The sequence below is a fragment of the Rhinolophus sinicus genome, chromosome 14 (assembly GCF_057876585.1).
Source record: "Rhinolophus sinicus isolate RSI-liver-muscle chromosome 14, RSI-T2T, whole genome shotgun sequence".
Taxonomy (NCBI): Eukaryota; Metazoa; Chordata; class Mammalia; order Chiroptera; family Rhinolophidae; genus Rhinolophus; species Rhinolophus sinicus.
In genome coordinates this window covers 84795135-84813126 of record NC_142514.1, presented here as the reverse complement: position 1 = coordinate 84813126, position 17992 = coordinate 84795135, and the positions used below count along the sequence as shown (strand labels likewise).

Below are 17992 nucleotides of genomic sequence, written 5' to 3'. Positions count from 1 at the left end.
GGGTGGGACCCCTTGCTCCTCAATGGGACTTCTGCAGCCAAGATACCCCTCCCAATTTTTAACTGCCACACATGTGTGTGGGACAAGCCTGTTCCATGCTTCTGCTCTTCCTACCAGTCTTGATGTGGCTTCTTTTGTATATTCTTAGTTGTAGGACTTTTGTTCAGCTAGACCTCAGGTCATTCTCAGTAATGGTTGTTCTGTAGTTTAGTTGTAATTTTGATGGAGTCAGGAGAGGAGGTGAGCACACCCTTTACCTACTCTGCCATCTTGACCAGAATCCCAGAATTATTTCACTTTCAAATGGAAAATCAGTATTAGTTGTAACAAATAGTAGGTAAGCCCCTAAATATATACAATGGAAAATAACAAAGTTATCATACCGAACTTTACTTTTACTTGTTGGACTTTCTGGCTAGAGCCTTTTCTTGCTGTTTAAATAAAGATTAGTAAGCAGAAGAGAAGTTGAATGACCTACTAGCACTTGAGATTTATCTTGAATAGAAGCAGAAGTGCTAATGAATTGAAAAGAAATGTTTCACTTTGAGTCAGTGACATGGTTTTGTCCCTGTGTCCACCAACATACACCTCTCTGGTTTGCCCCCACTTTGGTAAGATCAGTGCTCTAAGTCTGTAGTCAGTGCATTTGAAAAATATCTCTATTATGAACATTAAATGAAATTTTTAAAAAATTTGAGAGCATGAGCTTCAAACAAATGAGATAAGGCTCCTTTTGTTTTGCTTTTAGGAATGGTACTTATTTTCCACTGCCCAGGCTTCTAACTGTAATCACCAGGGGAGCTGATGAAAATACTAAAGCCTGGATCCCTTCTCCAGTGATTCTGACTTAATTGGTCCTGGGTAAAGCTCAGGCATTGGGATTTTTTAAAAAGCCCTTTTCTGGTGATTCTATTATAATACGCAGCCAAATTTAAAAATGACTGCTCTGGATACTTGTCTTTTTGTAAATAACTTTCAACACTTTTATCTATAAAACTAAAGAAACTGGGAAAGCCTTGCTGTGTGATGTGTTAATTGGATGCATTAAATGAAGTGATGCTTGCTTGTTACAAGACACTGGGGTGAGGAACTCTGGAACAAATGTGAGGGTCCCTCTAACCTTTTTTATTATTCTCATAAGAGTAAGATACAGATAGGTGTGGATCACAAATTTCCTTTAAAATATGAGCTTCTTTACAAATGATGAACTAAGCATTTTCAATTGGCTCTTTAAAAATAAATTCATTTGAAAAATAGATAGTTCACCATCACCCATTTTAAAAGTTAAAGGTTGTGCTATCATAAATAAGGGTGAGGCTGGTTCTCACCCTAAGCTGACTCTACACTTTGCCATTCCAGGCACAGTGTGTATCTTCTAGCTGATGTGTATCAGTTTGAAAAGAGTATATGGGATACTGTCACCACTTAATACATTTGGATTCATGTGAATCCTCCCTGGCCTGACATGAGAATGAGGTGTTGCAAGCTGAATGGTGGAGCCCCTGTAGAGTCATGGCGGTTTAAGGACTGGGCTCCTGGAAGGACACCACAGACAGGGCTCAAAGAGAGTATGCGTTTTGTTAAAATCAAAACAAATTCCATGTTAAAATTGAGCATAAACATTTTCGTTAACAGCATTTGTAAAAGTGAATCCAAAAACAGGAAAAGATTTAATATATGTGTAAATATCAATGTACAGTTGAATAATCCAGCAGAACAGATTACGTTTGTCCTAAAAATCTAACCTTTATAATCCAGGCTTAATTTCAAGCCTTTAAGGTTCAAATAGGAATAACTCTCTTATTTTTATTTTAGTTCTTCTAAAATGTAGACAAGCATATCTTTGTAAAAATTAGTTTTATACTTGCTTTTGTCGTTCAGGTTAATATTTTGAAGTTATAGTGTTGACATGATATTAAGGAGCATCAGCTTTTGAGCAGTGACCTAGCATCTTATTAGTTGCAAGTATTTGATTAGAGAGGATTTTCTCATCCTTCACAACAGCAGCTTGATTGAGAATTGACTAACGAAATAACCTGTTTCTCCTTTTTCTTCCCCTCCTTGCTTCTGGGCCTTTTTATTGTGTGAGAGACCCTGTCTTTTAGAAGGAGATACTTCTCTTTTGTCTCACACTGTAGTGGTCTGTTTAATTGTATATAAAGGGTACTAGCACCCTTTAATAGTTCTCATTTATCATCTGGGTTTGTAGAAGTTTCATTATAGGAAACACCTCTTCTCAGAGAGTAATCAAGATTCAAGTACTAGTACCAGTGAACTATCTTGGACCAATAACCAAGAAAGGAAATTCCTAAAACCATATCCTGGTCGGAAAAAGGCAAGAGCCAGAAGTAGCTTAAAAAGTAAGTTTGGTGCATGTCTTCTTTCAAGTCAGTTTTCAAGTAAATCAGCAAGTGTTTATTTTTCAGTGTATGATGAGAGCAGTTACCAAAGAGATGTATGGTCATGTAATTCCCCTTCCCCTGCTACAATTACATTGGAAAGGCAAAATGTACATACGTGAAACAGTACAAAAGAATATGGAATCGGTAAATAACTGTTCAGTATGAGCTGTAGAGAAATGGAGTAGGAGTTCAGATAAGAGGACTCTGATATGAGCTGGAATCATCAGGAAGAGCTTCAAGGAAGAGGTGAGGTGGGTAGGACTTGAGCTCCTCGTTGGAAAAAAAAATAGGGTGTGAAGAGGTGCGGAGAGGGGAAAGCATTCTAAGTTAGGTAAAAGTACAGGGACAAACTGAGGACATGAGGATGGCATTCAGGGACTTGATCTAGAGCAGAGAGTGCGTGCTGGGTGGTGAGGAACACAGCTGAATAATTATTAAAGGGATCGTCAGAACCAAGCATTTGACTTAGTTGTAGGAAATGGGAATGGCTTTTAGCCTGGACATGTATAATTGGGAGAGGGAAAAATGAGTTTTTGTATTTCTCATATGTAAACTTACCCATTGTACACTTATTTCCTTTCATTTTAGTTTTGCCACTTTCCCCTCTCAATCTTGGCAGGGACCGTGAGAAAGACCAAGTAAGTAAACTTTATCGGGGCTCCCGTGTGCCCTTATGGCATTAGCATGACACAGGTCTATCTGTTTAGGGTTAAACTGCATTTATTTCTAAAAAAACAAAAAAAAAAACTCCTTTTAGGAATATGAGAATAATAGAGCAGTCTTTTACTAGTATGTAAACCACTGTTAACAGAAACTGCAAAGACTTCTAAACATTTAGTATGAATCTTAGGTAATGATTTAGGATCTTTTTTTCATTGTTCCCCAATGTTGCTGAAAGATGTTTATTATAACAGTGCTTAAAATCTGGGCTGTTCTGATTAACTGAAAATATATGCTCTTTTGAATTTACTTTTTAAAATAAACTTCTTGGTTTATTTCTTCCCTTAGTGTTCAATTTGTTGACATGTTAGTTTCAAAGCTTTTAATGATTTAAACCTTTAAGTCTTTATTTTGCAACTGGTGGAAATGCCTTCAAGCTTATATAAATATTGAATAAACCCTCAAAGTTTCTTAGTGCCCTTCAATTATCCTTGTTTTATAGAAAAGTAGTTAAGAGTATGAGCACCAGTGTCCTCCAAACCAACTCAAAGCCTAATTTTTCCTGCGATTAGCTGAATTACCTCTCAGAAGTTGGTTTTTGTTTCTTGTTAAATGAGACCTGTCCTATCTGGCTGCTGGGATTCTGAGGGCATCACCAACCCGTGGTTAGTGCTCCATTCAGCTAGTTGTCTGCCCCCCCGCCGGCCTCCTTCCCTCAGCCTGGGAATCGCTGCCCTCTGTGAATCTAAGGGGCTCTCTGGTTCTGTAATGACAGAGATTGTTTATAGATTAAACCTGTGAGCCAGAGTAAGTGCCCAAATATTTGTTGAATAGTTCAAACTGAAATAATGAGTTATCAGAAATAGACCAAAAGAACAGTTTTTTAGTAACCATGTCTTTTTGTTTTAAATAAGCACGAAAGAAACATCAAAGCTTTGAGAATCCATAAATTTAAGTGTGCCAGTGATAAGAAGTCTCTGCTGATTTTCAGTGAGGGCATTGCTGACTTTGTACAAATTTCCATATTCAGAATTCACTTCTTTGTGTTGGAGTCATGAAGAGAATAATTTAGCAGGGGTCGGCAAACATTTTCTGTAAAGGGCCAGAGAGTAAATATTTTCAACTCTGTGGGCTATATGGTTTCTGTGGCAACTATTCATCTCTGGCAGTGCAGCAGGAAAACAGCCGTGGACATTCCTAAACAAACGGGTGTGTTGTGTTCCAATAATGTTTCTTTCCAGAACAGGCAGTGAGCTGTAGTTTGCTGACTCCTGATTTAGAGCACTGGTTCTCACTAACTTTAGTGGTCACAAGAGTGATCCAGATGACTTGTTAAAACACGGGTTGCTGGGTCCTGTTCCCAGAGCTCTGACTGAGTAGGTCTTAGGTGAGGCTTGAGAACTGGCATTTCTGTCAGGTTCCCAGGTGTTGCAGATGCTGTGGTCCGGGACCAGACTTGGAGAACTTTGGTGTGCAGTTATTTTTGATTTAGAATTATCAATTGATACCGGCGGTGCCAAAAATATATGTACACGACTTGTACTCATCTTTAGTTATTGGTGTATATTGAGTATAACAATTTTAATGCAGTTTTTTCCTTAAAATGTGTATACATTTTTTTTGGTATCCTCTGTATGTGACCTAATGTGCTTTCTACTCTGGGATCTTGTAGTCTTAGTGTTTAGTTTCAAATGGAACAAATCCAATACTTAAACTTTTTAAAAGGATATTGGAAATAAATGTCTTGGAATTTTTGACAGCTTGTCTTGAATGGTTATGAATGTTAACACTTTTAAAAAATATTATATTTTAGGCTAAACTTCTAACACCATTATGGAAAGATACCTCAAGGGAAAGTAATGCCACACCTCCAAACATTTCTGGAACAAAATTTCAGGGTAGTTATACCCTTTTAACTCCTGAAGTTTCTGCCCAGAAAACAGGTACCTAATTTCTGTTGATATACATAGAGAAACTTATGTTTTGGGAAAGGTAGTTTGAAGTAAATAAAACATTTTTTGTCTTTTCATATCTGTTGAAGAAAGAGTGAAGGTATGATTGTTCTTCTCTTTAATGTCCTCATTAGCAAAATTTAGAGGATATTGTGTTTTAATTCTGCTTTAACATTTGACATTAGCGTGTGCATAAGAATTGCTGGTTCTCCTCTTCTAAAGAAGCAAGAAACTCAAATGGTGACTTGTTAGTATAGGGGTTGGCAAACTTTCTCTTTGGATGGATAGTAAGTATTTTTTGCTTTTTGGCCCTTATAGTTTCTGTTGTAACAATTTAACTTTGCAGTTGTAGCACAAAGTCAGTCACAGACAAGATGTAAACTGATGGGCATGGCTATATTTTCACAAAATTTTTATTTAAAAAACCAGGTGGCCCAAGGGGCTGAAGGGGCCAGAATTTGCCAACCCTTGACCTGCAAGGTTTATCTTAATCCCCACTGTACTTTATTAAAATTACATGGATGGATCTTGAGAGAGTAATGCTGAGCGAAACAAGTCAGACAGAAAAAGCAGAGAACCATGTGATTTCACTGATATGTGGTATATAAACCAAAAACAACAAAAGAACAAGACAAACAAATGAGAAACAGAAACTCATAGACACGGACAATAGTTTAGTGGTTGCCAGAGGGTAAGGGGGGTGGGGGGGGGGAGGTGAGGGTAAGGGGGATCGAATATATGGTGATGGAAGAACTGACTCTGGGTGATGAACACACAATGGGATTTATAGATGATGTAATACAGAATTGTACACCTGAAATCTATGTAATTTTACTAACAGTTGTCACCCCAATAAATTTAATTAAAAAAAAAAAAAAAAAAAAAAAAGTACACAAAGAGACACAGCCTTAACTTCACATGCATTCTGATGGAGAAACAAACTTCTACCCATAGAGTAGTTTTGCTAAAAAGGATCAGACCTAAATCTGATCAAGCATTTACCAAATCACAGGAAAGAGAACAGAAGATCATGTTGAATGACACTAAAGGGATGCAATTGCCATGATGGTTTCTTCAATAAATTGCAAGGGGGAAAAAAGTGATGGAGTGACAAGTACTTAGGAGATATCAACCAATCACAATGTGTGGACCTGATTTGGATTTTGAATCAAAGAAGCTTAAAAGTTGAAAAAAACAATTATTATTTATGACACAACCAGAAATTTGAATACTGACTGGTTACTTAATGATATTTAGGAATTATTGTTAACTTTTTAGGGTGATAATAGTATTTTGGCTATGTTTAATTTTTTATTGAGCTATAATTGACATATAACCTATTCATTTCAGATGTACAACATAATGAATCAATATCTGTATACATTGCAAGTATGTTTAATTTTTAAGAGTTCTCCTAGAGACATCTACTAAAATACTTGAAATGAAATGGCATGATGTTTGGTATTTGCTTCAATATAATATAGGGAAGGAAATGGATGGGAATATAAATGAATCAGGGTTGGCTGTGAGTTGTTGATGACTGGAGCTGAGTAATTGGTATATGGCAGTTCATTATACTATTTGGTTCAACTTTGTGTAAGTTGAAGTTTTTAAAATAAAAACTAACACCATCACCACCACCATCATCCCTCCAAAAAAAAAAAAAAAAAAAAATTTTTAAGAGAAGGGGTTTTGTTTGTTCACCTTGATCATCCTGCAGCTTAGCACGTTGCCCGATACATACTGGCACTTAGACATGCAACTGACAACTTTTTAGCTTGGCTGCCACTGGCAGAAAACAAGTAGAGAAAAGGAAAAAGGAGAGAGGAATATTAGCATTAGAGAGTAAGAGGAAATAAGGGAGTGGAACTAAGAGAGAGAAGAAATAGAGGGATCACAAGGTTGAGGTGGCAGAAACCTTGCCCATGACCTTGGGATCAGATGGGCAGCTATTAAAGGTCGGGATCTAGTTGAGGTAACTGGCTATTCATTTTATCTACTGATCCACAAACCTCATAACCACACATGCCCTGAAAGTTTTTTAAAATTTAGAACTGTGTCCCATTTTTTGATAGTGAGATTTAATATATAGAGGAGCATTAAAATGTTTTGCCTGAAGTTGCTCTTAGTGCGTTTTCTCCCTTGAAACTGTTCTCTCTAATATTCAGAACTTCAAAGCTCCCACTCACTGAGCAATCTCTCTTCATTGGAGCATTCAGAGGTTGAAGAAAATGTACCTAAGGTATTATTTAATTGTTGGGTTTTCTAGAATTAATATCATATTTGCATAATGTATGGGCTTATTCCTTCATAAGGGATAATGTAACACCATTTATTTCTTATTTTGACACAAATACGTATACTTGTGGCCTGTTGATTTTTTTCTTTTTCTTTTTCTTTTAAGACTGTGAACCCAGAGTCATTGATGGAAAATACTAACTTCAAACATAAACTGGAAAACTTGGAAGACAGAGGTGAGAGAATACAAAACTTTTTGCAGAATAAAGCCAAACAAATCTGATTTTGGCAGGCCAGGCTGTTATTCAAATTGCAGCAGATAAAATCACTTTACAGAGTGACGATTGCTAGGTCTTGGAGAGACTAGTGTGATCTGCAGGTCAGCTCCAAATGTGCATGAAGGTCGAGGGGAAGAGGGGCTTCTTCAGGAACAAGAATGTCTCCTGTCAAGAAGCACATAGCCTGGGGCCCGAATCCCGTCAGCCAGCTCGTCTCTTCTCAGGCCTCACACAAGAGCTTAGCAGGACGCTTACAGTTTGTCAGCAATGTTTCAAAAAGTTGTATGGCCAAAGTATTAAAATTTCTGAATTCATTTTTTGTGGAAATGGTTATCCAAAGGTTCCCAGACCAGGTCACAGTGTTGTGAATTAGTTTAGTACCTAACCAAACATCTTCAGGATGTTTCTGAATAGTTTGTTTTTTTCTTTGCATGTTAAATTAAATATCAGCAAGATTCAAATAGTTATAAATTATATGCAGGATAGTTAGCATAGCAGTACAACAGACATGTGTGAACCACCATCCAGTTTAAGAAACAGAACATTGCGATTTCCAAATCTTGGTTCGCTCCACGCCAAACCCATCCCCACCCTTCCACCTTCACAGGGGCCCATTCATTAAGCTTAGTTTTGTGTTTGAGTCCACTGCTTTTATTTTTTTTTCTCACTTTCACATTGTGAAGAGTGCCATAGATTCAGAAGAGAATACAAAATGTGTACAGTTTAAAGAACGATTATGAAGTGAATATATATGTAACCACAACTCAGAGTAAGAACCAGAAAGAGCCCTTTCATATGGGGTCATTCCCTGCCCATTCCCTCCATCCTTCAGAGGTAATGACAGTCCTGACTTGTGAAAACCCTTCTGTGGCTTTTCTTTATAATTTTACTTCCTTTGTGTGTATCCCTATGTAATAGGTAGTTTAGTTATATTTGATTTGAAATTTAAACAAATGGCAGCATACCGTGTATATCTTGTGTGTCCTGCTTCTTTTGCTCAAAATCATTTGTAAAGGTCCATTTATGCCAATACATAGGTGAAGTATATTAATTTTCATCACAATATAATATTCAGCTACACAAATATACCGTCATTTATCCATTCTAGTGCTGTGGGGTCTTTGGATTGTTTGCAGTTTTAGTTATTAGAAATAATGCCACTATAAAGAATCATGTCCATTTCTCCTGGTACATATGTGAAAAATGTTCTCTAGGTATGTTTTAGGAATAGAATTGCTAGGCCATAGAGTATATGTACCTTTAACAGTTTCAGATGTGCCAAACTGTGTTTCCAATGTGGTTGTATCCACTTACTTTCCCACCAGCTGGATGTGAGGGATCTGGTGCTTCACATTCTGCCAAGACTTGGTATTTTAAAATCTTGATTCGTGTGTATGTATATACAGTGATGTTTTAATTTGAATATCCCTGATTAAGGTTAAGCATCATTTTATATGTTCATAAGCCATTTGAATTTCCTCTTTTGCGTAGTGTCTAAACTGTCTTGCTGATTTGTTAATAGGCTTGTCCTTTTATATCAGTTCCTAGGAGTTCTTCATAGATTCTGGACTTGGTTATATGTCTTGTAAATATCTTCTTCACGTGGTGGTTTGTGCTTCTCTCTCTCTGTGATGTTTTCTCTATGTCTTTATGAGCTTTTTGGTAAACCAAAGTTCTTAATTTTAATGAATTCTAATTTATTAATCTCTTCTTTATGGTTAGTACTTTTTTAGTCTTGAGAAATTCTTCCTTACCAAAAGTCAAAGATATCTTATAAATTATTTCCTATATTCACTTAATGCTATACATTTCTGAGTACTACTATAGGTGAATCCCACACATAATATGTATTTGTTATTACTTATTTAAAAATACTTTTTCTTTAAGAAAAGTAGTATATTTCTCAATTACCAGTGGTATGGGATTTTTTCTAGCTCTCGTTTTGTTACTGTTTCTAGTTTGATTTCATTGTGGCTAGAGAACATGGTCTGTATGATTGCATCCTTTGCAATTTTGAGATGTCCTTTATGGCCCAGTGTATGTCAAATTTTTTTAAAGGTTAATTTGTGGTTAAGAGTATATTCCACAATTATTGAGTGTAGTGTCTCTATATGTGCGTATCCATTCAGTCACTTTTCTTAATTACATTCCTCAAATAGTTTATATTCTTATTAATTTTTTTCAGTCCACTTGTTTTATCAGTTGTTGAGAGTAGTGTATTAAAACCTCTTATGATGATTGTGGACTTGCCAGTTTCTCTTTCTGGTTCTGTTCAATTTTGGTTTATATAAAATAAGAATGGCTTTAAGTGCTTGTAAATGTAAAATATTTTAGCTTTATGGCATATTGAAACTTTTATCATTATGAAGTGTCACCCCCCCCTTTATCTCCAGTAATGTGTTTGTCTTAAAGTCTGTTATTCCTTTTGTTTAGAATTGGCATAGTATCATTTTTTCATCCTTTTATGTTTAACATATATGTCCTCATGTGATAGATATCATTTGTAAATAGCCGATATTTGGAGTCTCCGACTCCTCATATCGTAGTACGTGTCTTTTAACTGGAGTATTTAGTCCAATTAAATTACTGTAACTACTCCTATATTTGTATTATATCTACTAATTTATTTTGTACTTTCTATATGACCCAATCATTTTGTTTTCTTTCTCAATATTTTTTAAATTTTGCTTAAGTCTTTTTTCTCATTCTATTTTCCCCTCTACTCATTTATAGTTACCTACTCTATTTCTTTTCATTTACTGATTAACCTAGAAATTATAACATGAATAATTTTTCGAAGTCTAACTTTAATCAGTAGCATTCTTTTCCTCCCAGATCATACAGGACCTTAAGTCTCTTGAATTCCATTATCCTACCCCAACTGTGTTATGTGGTGGTGTTCTTTATTTTCATTTTATTATAAAAGTTGAGATACTGTTTTATGTAGTCATTTGCATTTTTATATGCCCACATATTTACCACTTTGTTTACGTTCTTCTACCCTGTTTCCCTGAAAATAAGACCTAGCCAGACAATCAACTGTAATGTGTCTTTTGGAGCAAAAATTAATATAAGACCCGGTATTATATTGTATTTTATATTATATTATGCCAGATCTTATAGTTAAATGAGACTGGGTCTTATATTAATTTCTGCTCCAAAAGACACATTACAGCTGATTGTCTGTCTAGGTCTTATTTTCGGGGAAACATGGTAGCTTCTCACTCTCCATGTGAGACTTCTTTCTTTCTGCTTATGATACACCTTTGGTGAGGGTCTGCTGGTGGGAACTTCCTCAGTTTTTTGCTTGTATGAAAAGGCCTGTTTCACCTTTATTCTTGAATAAATTTTCACTGAGTGTCAATACAGGTTGGCAGAATTTTTTCTGTCAGTACATCAAAGGAATTAAACTGCCTTTTGTTTTCTGTCATGTGATGAAAATTCAGCAGTTAATCTCACAGTCACTCTGAAGGTAATTTGTCTCTTCTTGCCTCCCTCTAAATACTTATAAGATGATTTCTATTTATCTTTGACAATTTTCCACTTATTAAAATTTGTCTAAGTGTGGTATTCTTTTTATTTTATCCTGCTTGACGTTTGTAGGGCATCTTGAATATATGACCTAGTGTCTTTCATCATTTCTGGAGAAGTCTCAGCCATTATCTCCTCAAATATTGCTTCTGGCTCATTCTCCCTTCTTCTTGAACTCCAGTTAGAGGCATAATATTCTGTCTCATTCTGTATTCAGCATGTAAGAGTAGTCTCTTAACTACGCTTACGTATTTTCCATTTCTTAGCTCTGTTTGCATTCTGGATAATTTAATTTGCCCAATCTTCCAGTTCACTGCTATCTCTTTACCTATATCTGATCTGCTATTGAATCTATCATGAAATGTTTATTATTGTTATCTTTTGTTTCCAGAAAATGTTTGGTTCTTTACAGATCTTCTGGGTCATTTTACATAGTGCCTTGTTCCCTTAAAAATATTTTTAAGCTTGAATTTATTTCTTTAAAAAGAATAGGTGTTTTTAATAATGTGTGTCTGAGAATTATAGTAACTAAAGTTTTTGTGAGTACCTTTCTGCTGTCTGATTCTGCTGCTCTCTGCTCACAGCACATTGTTTCCTTGTGTGCTTAATGGTTATTTATTTATTTATTTGCAGCTTCTCATTTTCCTTAGAAATTATTTATGATACTTCATTGAAGCCTGGGATGAAGTGATTGCTTCTTTACCCTTTTTGTTGTTTGCTGATTTTTTGTTCTTTGGCCAGATTCTACTTCAACTAATTTTGTCACTCTTGTTTTCTTTTTGTCTCCACTTGCCAAACTATTGTCATGTTTTTATTTTCAATCATTATGAATAATTTTATTTTAGGAGTTTCTTTTTCTCTATAGCATAATATGGGTTTTGCTATATGATCTAACCTGAAGATATTTTTTTTTGAATAAATGACTCAAACCTACTTTTAGTGATATGACCCATTTTTGTCTTTGTTCTATGATTATTGTATGTGATGTTGCCTTTTTAAGGTTTTACAAATTATTTCACCATATGGTCTGTTAACTTTTCAAACATATTTGATTGTTAATTTTAATTTAAACAGCTTGATTGGGTGTAAATCCTTGACTTATTCATGTTTTGAGGACTTTGTAATGTTCAACTATCTTCTAGGGTTACATTTTTTTCCCTTCTAAGTGAATTGAACTTTTTGTTTGGGAGCTCAAAGGATTCCTTGCTTCCTCTCTTTTGTTTATAGTCCCCAGTGTCATATGTCCCCATCCAATAGGTAAACATTGTAATGTGTTTGCTTATTTATTTATCTTGATATACCTGGAGAGACTTTATTTTTATTTTTTTGATTTTTTTCTAGGTTTATTGAGATATAATTGACATATAACATTGTGTAAGTTTAAGGTTACAGCATGTTGATTTAATACATTTATATATTGCAGTATGATTATCACCATAGCATTAGCTAATACCTCCATCATATCATATAATTACCATTTCTTTTCTGTGGTGAGGACATTTAAGATCTACTCTCTCAGCAACTTGCAAGTATTGTTAACTGTAATCACCATGCTGTACATTGGATCCCCAGAACTTATTCATTTTATAACTAGAACTTTGTATCCTTTGGCCACCGTCTCTCCATTTCCCCCACTCTCCACCTCTCATAACCACCATTCTAGTCTCTGTTTCTAAGAGTTCAATATTTTTAGATTCCACATGTAAGTGAGATCATACAGTATTTGTCTTTCTGTGTCTGACTTATTTCACTTAACATAGTGCCCTCAAAGTCTATGCATGTTGTTGCAAATGGCAAGATTTTCCTCTTTTTTATGACTAAATAATATTCCAATGTATGTATGTAACACATTTTTATTATCAGTTTATCTGCCAACAGATGCTTAGGTTGTTTTCCTGTCTTGATTATTATAAATAATGCTGCAATGAACATGGGGTACAGATACCTTTTTGAGATAGTGATTTCATTTCCTGTGGGTGTATACCCAGAAGTGAGATTGCTGGATCTTATGGTAGTCCAATTGTTAATTCTTTGAGGAACCTCCATTGTGTTTTCCATAGTGGCTGTACCAATTTACATTCCCACCAACAGTGCACGAAGGTTCCCTTTTCTCCATATCCTAGCCAACACTTATCTGTTGTCTTTTTGATAATAGCCATTCTAACAGGTGTGAAGTGATACCTCATTTTGGTTTGGATTTGCATTTTCTTGATGATCAGTGAGGTGAGCACGTTTTCATGTACCTGTTGGCCATCTGTACATCTTCTTTAGAAAAATGTCTATTCAGATTCTCTGCTCATTTATAACTTGGATTTTTTTTGTGTGTGTTATTGAGTTGTATGAGTTCTTTATATATCTTGGACGTTAACGCCTATCAGATATCTGGTTTGTACATATTTTTTCCCATTTTGTAGGTTGATTTTTCATTTTTTTGGTGATTTCCTTGGCTGTACAGAAGCTTTTTAATTTGATGTAGTCCCACTATGTTTATTTTTGCTTTTGTTGCCTTTGCTTTTGGTGTCAAATCCAAAAAAATCATCACCACAACCAATGTCAAGGAGCTTACTGCCTATGTTTTCATCTAGGAGTTTTATGGTTTCAAGTCTTATGTTTTGAGTTAATTTTTGTATATGGTGTAAGACAGTGGTCCAATTTCATTCTTTTAACATTTTTTTGATAGCATGTGGTTGTCATGTTTTCCCAACATGATTTCTTAAAGAGACTGTCCTTTCTTCATTGTATATTTTGTCTCCTTTGACATAAATTAATTGATCACATATGTGTGTGTTTATTTCTGGGCTCTCTATCCTATTCCATTGATCTGTGTGTCTATTGTTATGCTGGTACCATGCTGTTTTGATAACTATAGTCTTGTTATAGTGTAGGAAACATGATGCCTCCAGCTTGGTCTTCTTTCTCAGCATTGCTTTGGCTATTCAGGTCTTATGTGGTTCCATATAAATTTTAGGATCATTTGTTCTGTTTCTGTGAATTGTTTCTGTTTGTGGTATCTATTAGTGGTATACATTGTTCCTATTCATGGTATCACATAATTCAGGTAGGCTTTCTTCACTCGTTTTCATTCTTTTTGTCTTTGTTCTCCTCTAACTGGATAATTTCAAATGATCTCTTTGACACCACAGATTCTTTTTTTCTGTTGGCTCAGGTCTGTTGTTGATATTCTCTATTGAATTTTTCATTTCATTTTTGTATTCTTTAGCTCCAGAATTTTTCTTTGGTTCTTCTTTATGATTCCGATCTCTCTGTTAACTTCTTGGTTTGTTTGCAAATTGTCTTCCAGATTTTGTTCAATTGCCTTTCTGTATGTTCTTGTAATTCATTGAGCTTCCTTAAAACAACTATTTTGAGTTCTTAATTGGGCATGACAGAGCTCCATTTCTTTGGGGTCAGTATAATTGTGGTGTTATGTTTCCTTGAGTTTTCATGTTCCTTGAAATTCTGGATTGCTGTCTTCACACTTGAAGAAGCAGTCACCTTCCTCAATCTTTATTGACTGGCTTCGGGAGAGAAATGCCGTTTTTCAGTCGTTCCAGAAATTCCGAAGCTTCCTCAGACCTTTGCCATGGATATGCCTGCTTCTGCTTCCCTCTGTGGGGTACTTTGTAAGATTGCATGTTTTCTCTCGATCCTGCAAAGTGAGGCCAGTGCTTCCAGCCTCCTGTAGCTTTCCCTAGAGTAGTGCTGACTGCTCAAGCATCTGTGCTTCTTCGCAATCCTGCAGGATTGGCCTTTCTTCAAATGCTCTCGGTCAGTACCCTTGGAGTGGTAAGGGGGCAGTGTGCAAAGTGAGCCAACCACAGGATGAGGGCATATGTGTGTGGGTGAGGCATGTGGAGTGTTTGTGGCGACCATAGGCCAGTTGGGGGGCCCATAGGTGAGGCATCTCCAGTGGCTCATGGTCAGGCTTTTCGATGGAGTCTAGAGCAGGTAGTAGGATCTACCTATGTCCCTTTGGTGCTCTTCAAGTGCCCTGGATGCTGTTCTCCCAGCCTGTCCCCACCCCCAGTCGTGTATCATACCTTAGTATTCTGGACGGGGCACGAAAGAAGTGGTTCTCTTTCGCAGTGTCCCTCACAGCTTGGGAAACTGAGCGCTCCCTCAAACGCTCTCACTTTTCCCCATGAGAGAAATCACAGGCTGCAGAGGTCTCTTGGCTGAGCTGTGCTGCCTCGAGTGAGTGGTGATGTGTTTAAAGTGAAACTGTTCTCATTACCCTCTTCAATATGTCCAATCTTGGGTTTTTTAAAAAAATTCCAACAAGGTGCTAGAACTTCCCCACTGGATTCCAAGACTTCCTTCCACAAAGGCACTTTTGTCTATAGGTGATTTTCAAAGTAGGTGTTCTTTGGGGGAGCGGGTAGAGATAGTAGAAAACTTCTATTCTGCCATTTTGCTTGTCAACTGATGTTTTAATGTTTACCCTGGAACTTTTGATGCGCCATGCTTCCAGAACTGTAAGCAAACAGGATAATTTTACTCATGATTTTGCATTTTGTCCTCATCTACCTTCTAGGCCATGTCGCCATCATTGGGAAGGAGTCAGGAGGACAGCTTCTTTGTTCCATTCAGTCCTATGAATGCCGAGTTCAGTGCCTGGCATATAAAGGCATATTGAATAATAAGTATTTGCCAAGGGGCCAGAATAAGAACCTTAAAAAATCCTAGCATTTAGGTGGCCAGTTAGCTCAGTTGGTTAGAGCATGGTGCTGGTAGCACCAAGGTTGCTGGTTTGATCCCTGCATGGGCCACTGTGAGCTGCGCTATCCTTAAAAAAAAAAAAAAATCCTTGCATTTAATGATGAACCTCTGCATAATTCCATCATTGAAAAATCATTCCTACATAGTCACAAGTAAGTAAGTATTATCAATTGATTTACGGATTTTAAAATCCATTAATCCGTGCAAAAGATATTTCAGTAGTCCCCATCAGGCTGAGCAATTCAACCATGGAGATTGTCTTCAATTTTTCATATTCTCAGCATACTAAACATTGGTGGAATAAACAAAGGAATTGGCGTTGGGAAAGTGCCTCCAGGGGGAGGATATTGGGTAAAGAAGACTGTGAAGATTGTTGGCCTTTCTCATTCTAGGCCACAGGGTGTCACTTCAGAGTAAGATTTTCAAAATGCCTTAACTTAGGAGAATTTGACTGTTAACCACAGGGTTGGTTCTGTGTAGCACTAAAAATTGTTTTATCAGAAGTGTGACTATATCAATATGGATACTAAATTATGGTCACCGCAAACTGTGCCCAGGAGGCCACCCAGTGTAAATTCAGAAGCTCCTCAGATTTCAAAAGTCTTCAATTTTCATGCCAATGAGGAAAGCTGTGTTCAAAAGCAAGAGCACACCCTTTCTGCCAGCCACCAGTAAAAAAATGGAGTTAGCATTCCCCATTTGAGATCACTTTAGTTTCAGCCAGGGTTTATTTACTGTTTGTGTTTATTCATTTTTTATTTGTCTTTGTTTTTTCTTTGTTTATATTTATTTTGAGGTGCTTTATATATGTAGTTTTAACCCCTTTAAGAGAATGTCAAAAAGTCCCTGTTGAAAGAGGCATATAGTTACCATGGAAACAAAACTGAGTCAACTGCATCACTTAGGACCTGCAGCCTTTAATATATGCACGGGTTTCTCCAGAGCAGCCTGTTCTCTCTTCAGAGCCATTCCTCTGTTACGGGTAAAATACTTTAAAGATTGCCTCCTCCAAAAGAGTTCTCTATGCCAAATTATTTCCATTTCCCTGATGTGGTCCTTCTGGATGATTACTTTTTAGTAGGTTCACAAATTCTAAGCCACTCACACAGTGTTCCTGGATTCCTTTCTTCAAGTAATGTAACTATTGTCTATGCCAGCAGACACCATACTTTACCATGGGTGGTGCATGAACGTGATAATTTGAAATTTAGGGCCATGCTTTGAGCTGTTGCTACAAATAAATTGTCTGAAGAGAGAAAATAATCCAGATAGGGTAGAACAGGAAGCAAGGAAAGAAATGTAGTAGTTGAGGCCTAATTGGGGGTAGCTGGAATCCTTCCTAAGTGGTTTTTCTGGGCCCTGACTGGGGTGTAGATACTATGTGAGATTCATGTGAGTGCTGTTTGTTTTGAGGCTTGAAGGGGACAGTGCTGTACCTGGATGCTTTCCTTGATATTTGAAAATCATTTATCCTTGCAATAATGCAACCTCCTAGAAAATATCCATCCATTCTTTTCAAACAAATGAATGTGCCTAAATCTAGTAAGAACGATGGGAAGAAAGAAATAGTGGCTCCTATAAGTTACCTCTCAAAATGGAGAGTATTTCTTATGCTTTTCATTTTATTTTTTCCAGACAGGCCAGATATAGGCAATTGCTTTTCCAAGTTCTTCAGAGTGGGAATGTGATCTCTAATGAGGTTTTCAGTGAATGAAAATTCTATCACAGCAAATCAACTGAGGTGTCTCATGAATTCCATCATTCTTGTATGATCATTTTGTTTATATACCTGGTATTAATTTAGTCCCTTCTGCTTTTGGATCATTTTTTTCTCTCAATTAGGTGTTTATTACATCTCTTGTTTTACCTCTCTTGTTTTGCTATTTCCTTTTTTTCTTTTAATAGAAAGTAATCTAATTTGACATTTAAACCTAGGTTATTCATTTTTCTTAAAAAATGTATCTTCTATTTTACCAGAGAGCGTGAAGTATTTTGATACTGACTATTCTCTATTTTGCATAATTTTAATGGCAAAATTATTTTTCTTTTATCATCTTGAAGTTTACAACTAGTATTTCCTACTATGGTGTTATTTCTAAAAATTAGTATATTTACAGTTCCTCCCAAAAGGTAGTTTTAGCAGATTTTAAAATGCTAAACTTTATTAATTTCTATTTTTATTTATGTAGTGGTATTTGGGTCTCTAAAGTTT

The 17992-nt window shown here is 36.2% G+C and overlaps 1 protein-coding gene across 1 annotated transcript in view; it reads left to right on the top strand.

The window, feature by feature from the left end:
- The window catches only part of SYCP2L (synaptonemal complex protein 2 like), a 74823-nt gene that overhangs the window by 40018 nt on the left and 16813 nt on the right, over positions 1 to 17992 (top strand). Inside the window, exons 19-23 of the mRNA XM_074337065.2 lie at positions 2210 to 2360; positions 2991 to 3040; positions 4876 to 5005; positions 7183 to 7256; positions 7419 to 7488. Coding sequence (XP_074193166.2) covers positions 2210 to 2360; positions 2991 to 3040; positions 4876 to 5005; positions 7183 to 7256; positions 7419 to 7488 — 475 coding nt within the window. The remainder of the gene's footprint in view (positions 1 to 2209; positions 2361 to 2990; positions 3041 to 4875; positions 5006 to 7182; positions 7257 to 7418; positions 7489 to 17992) is intronic.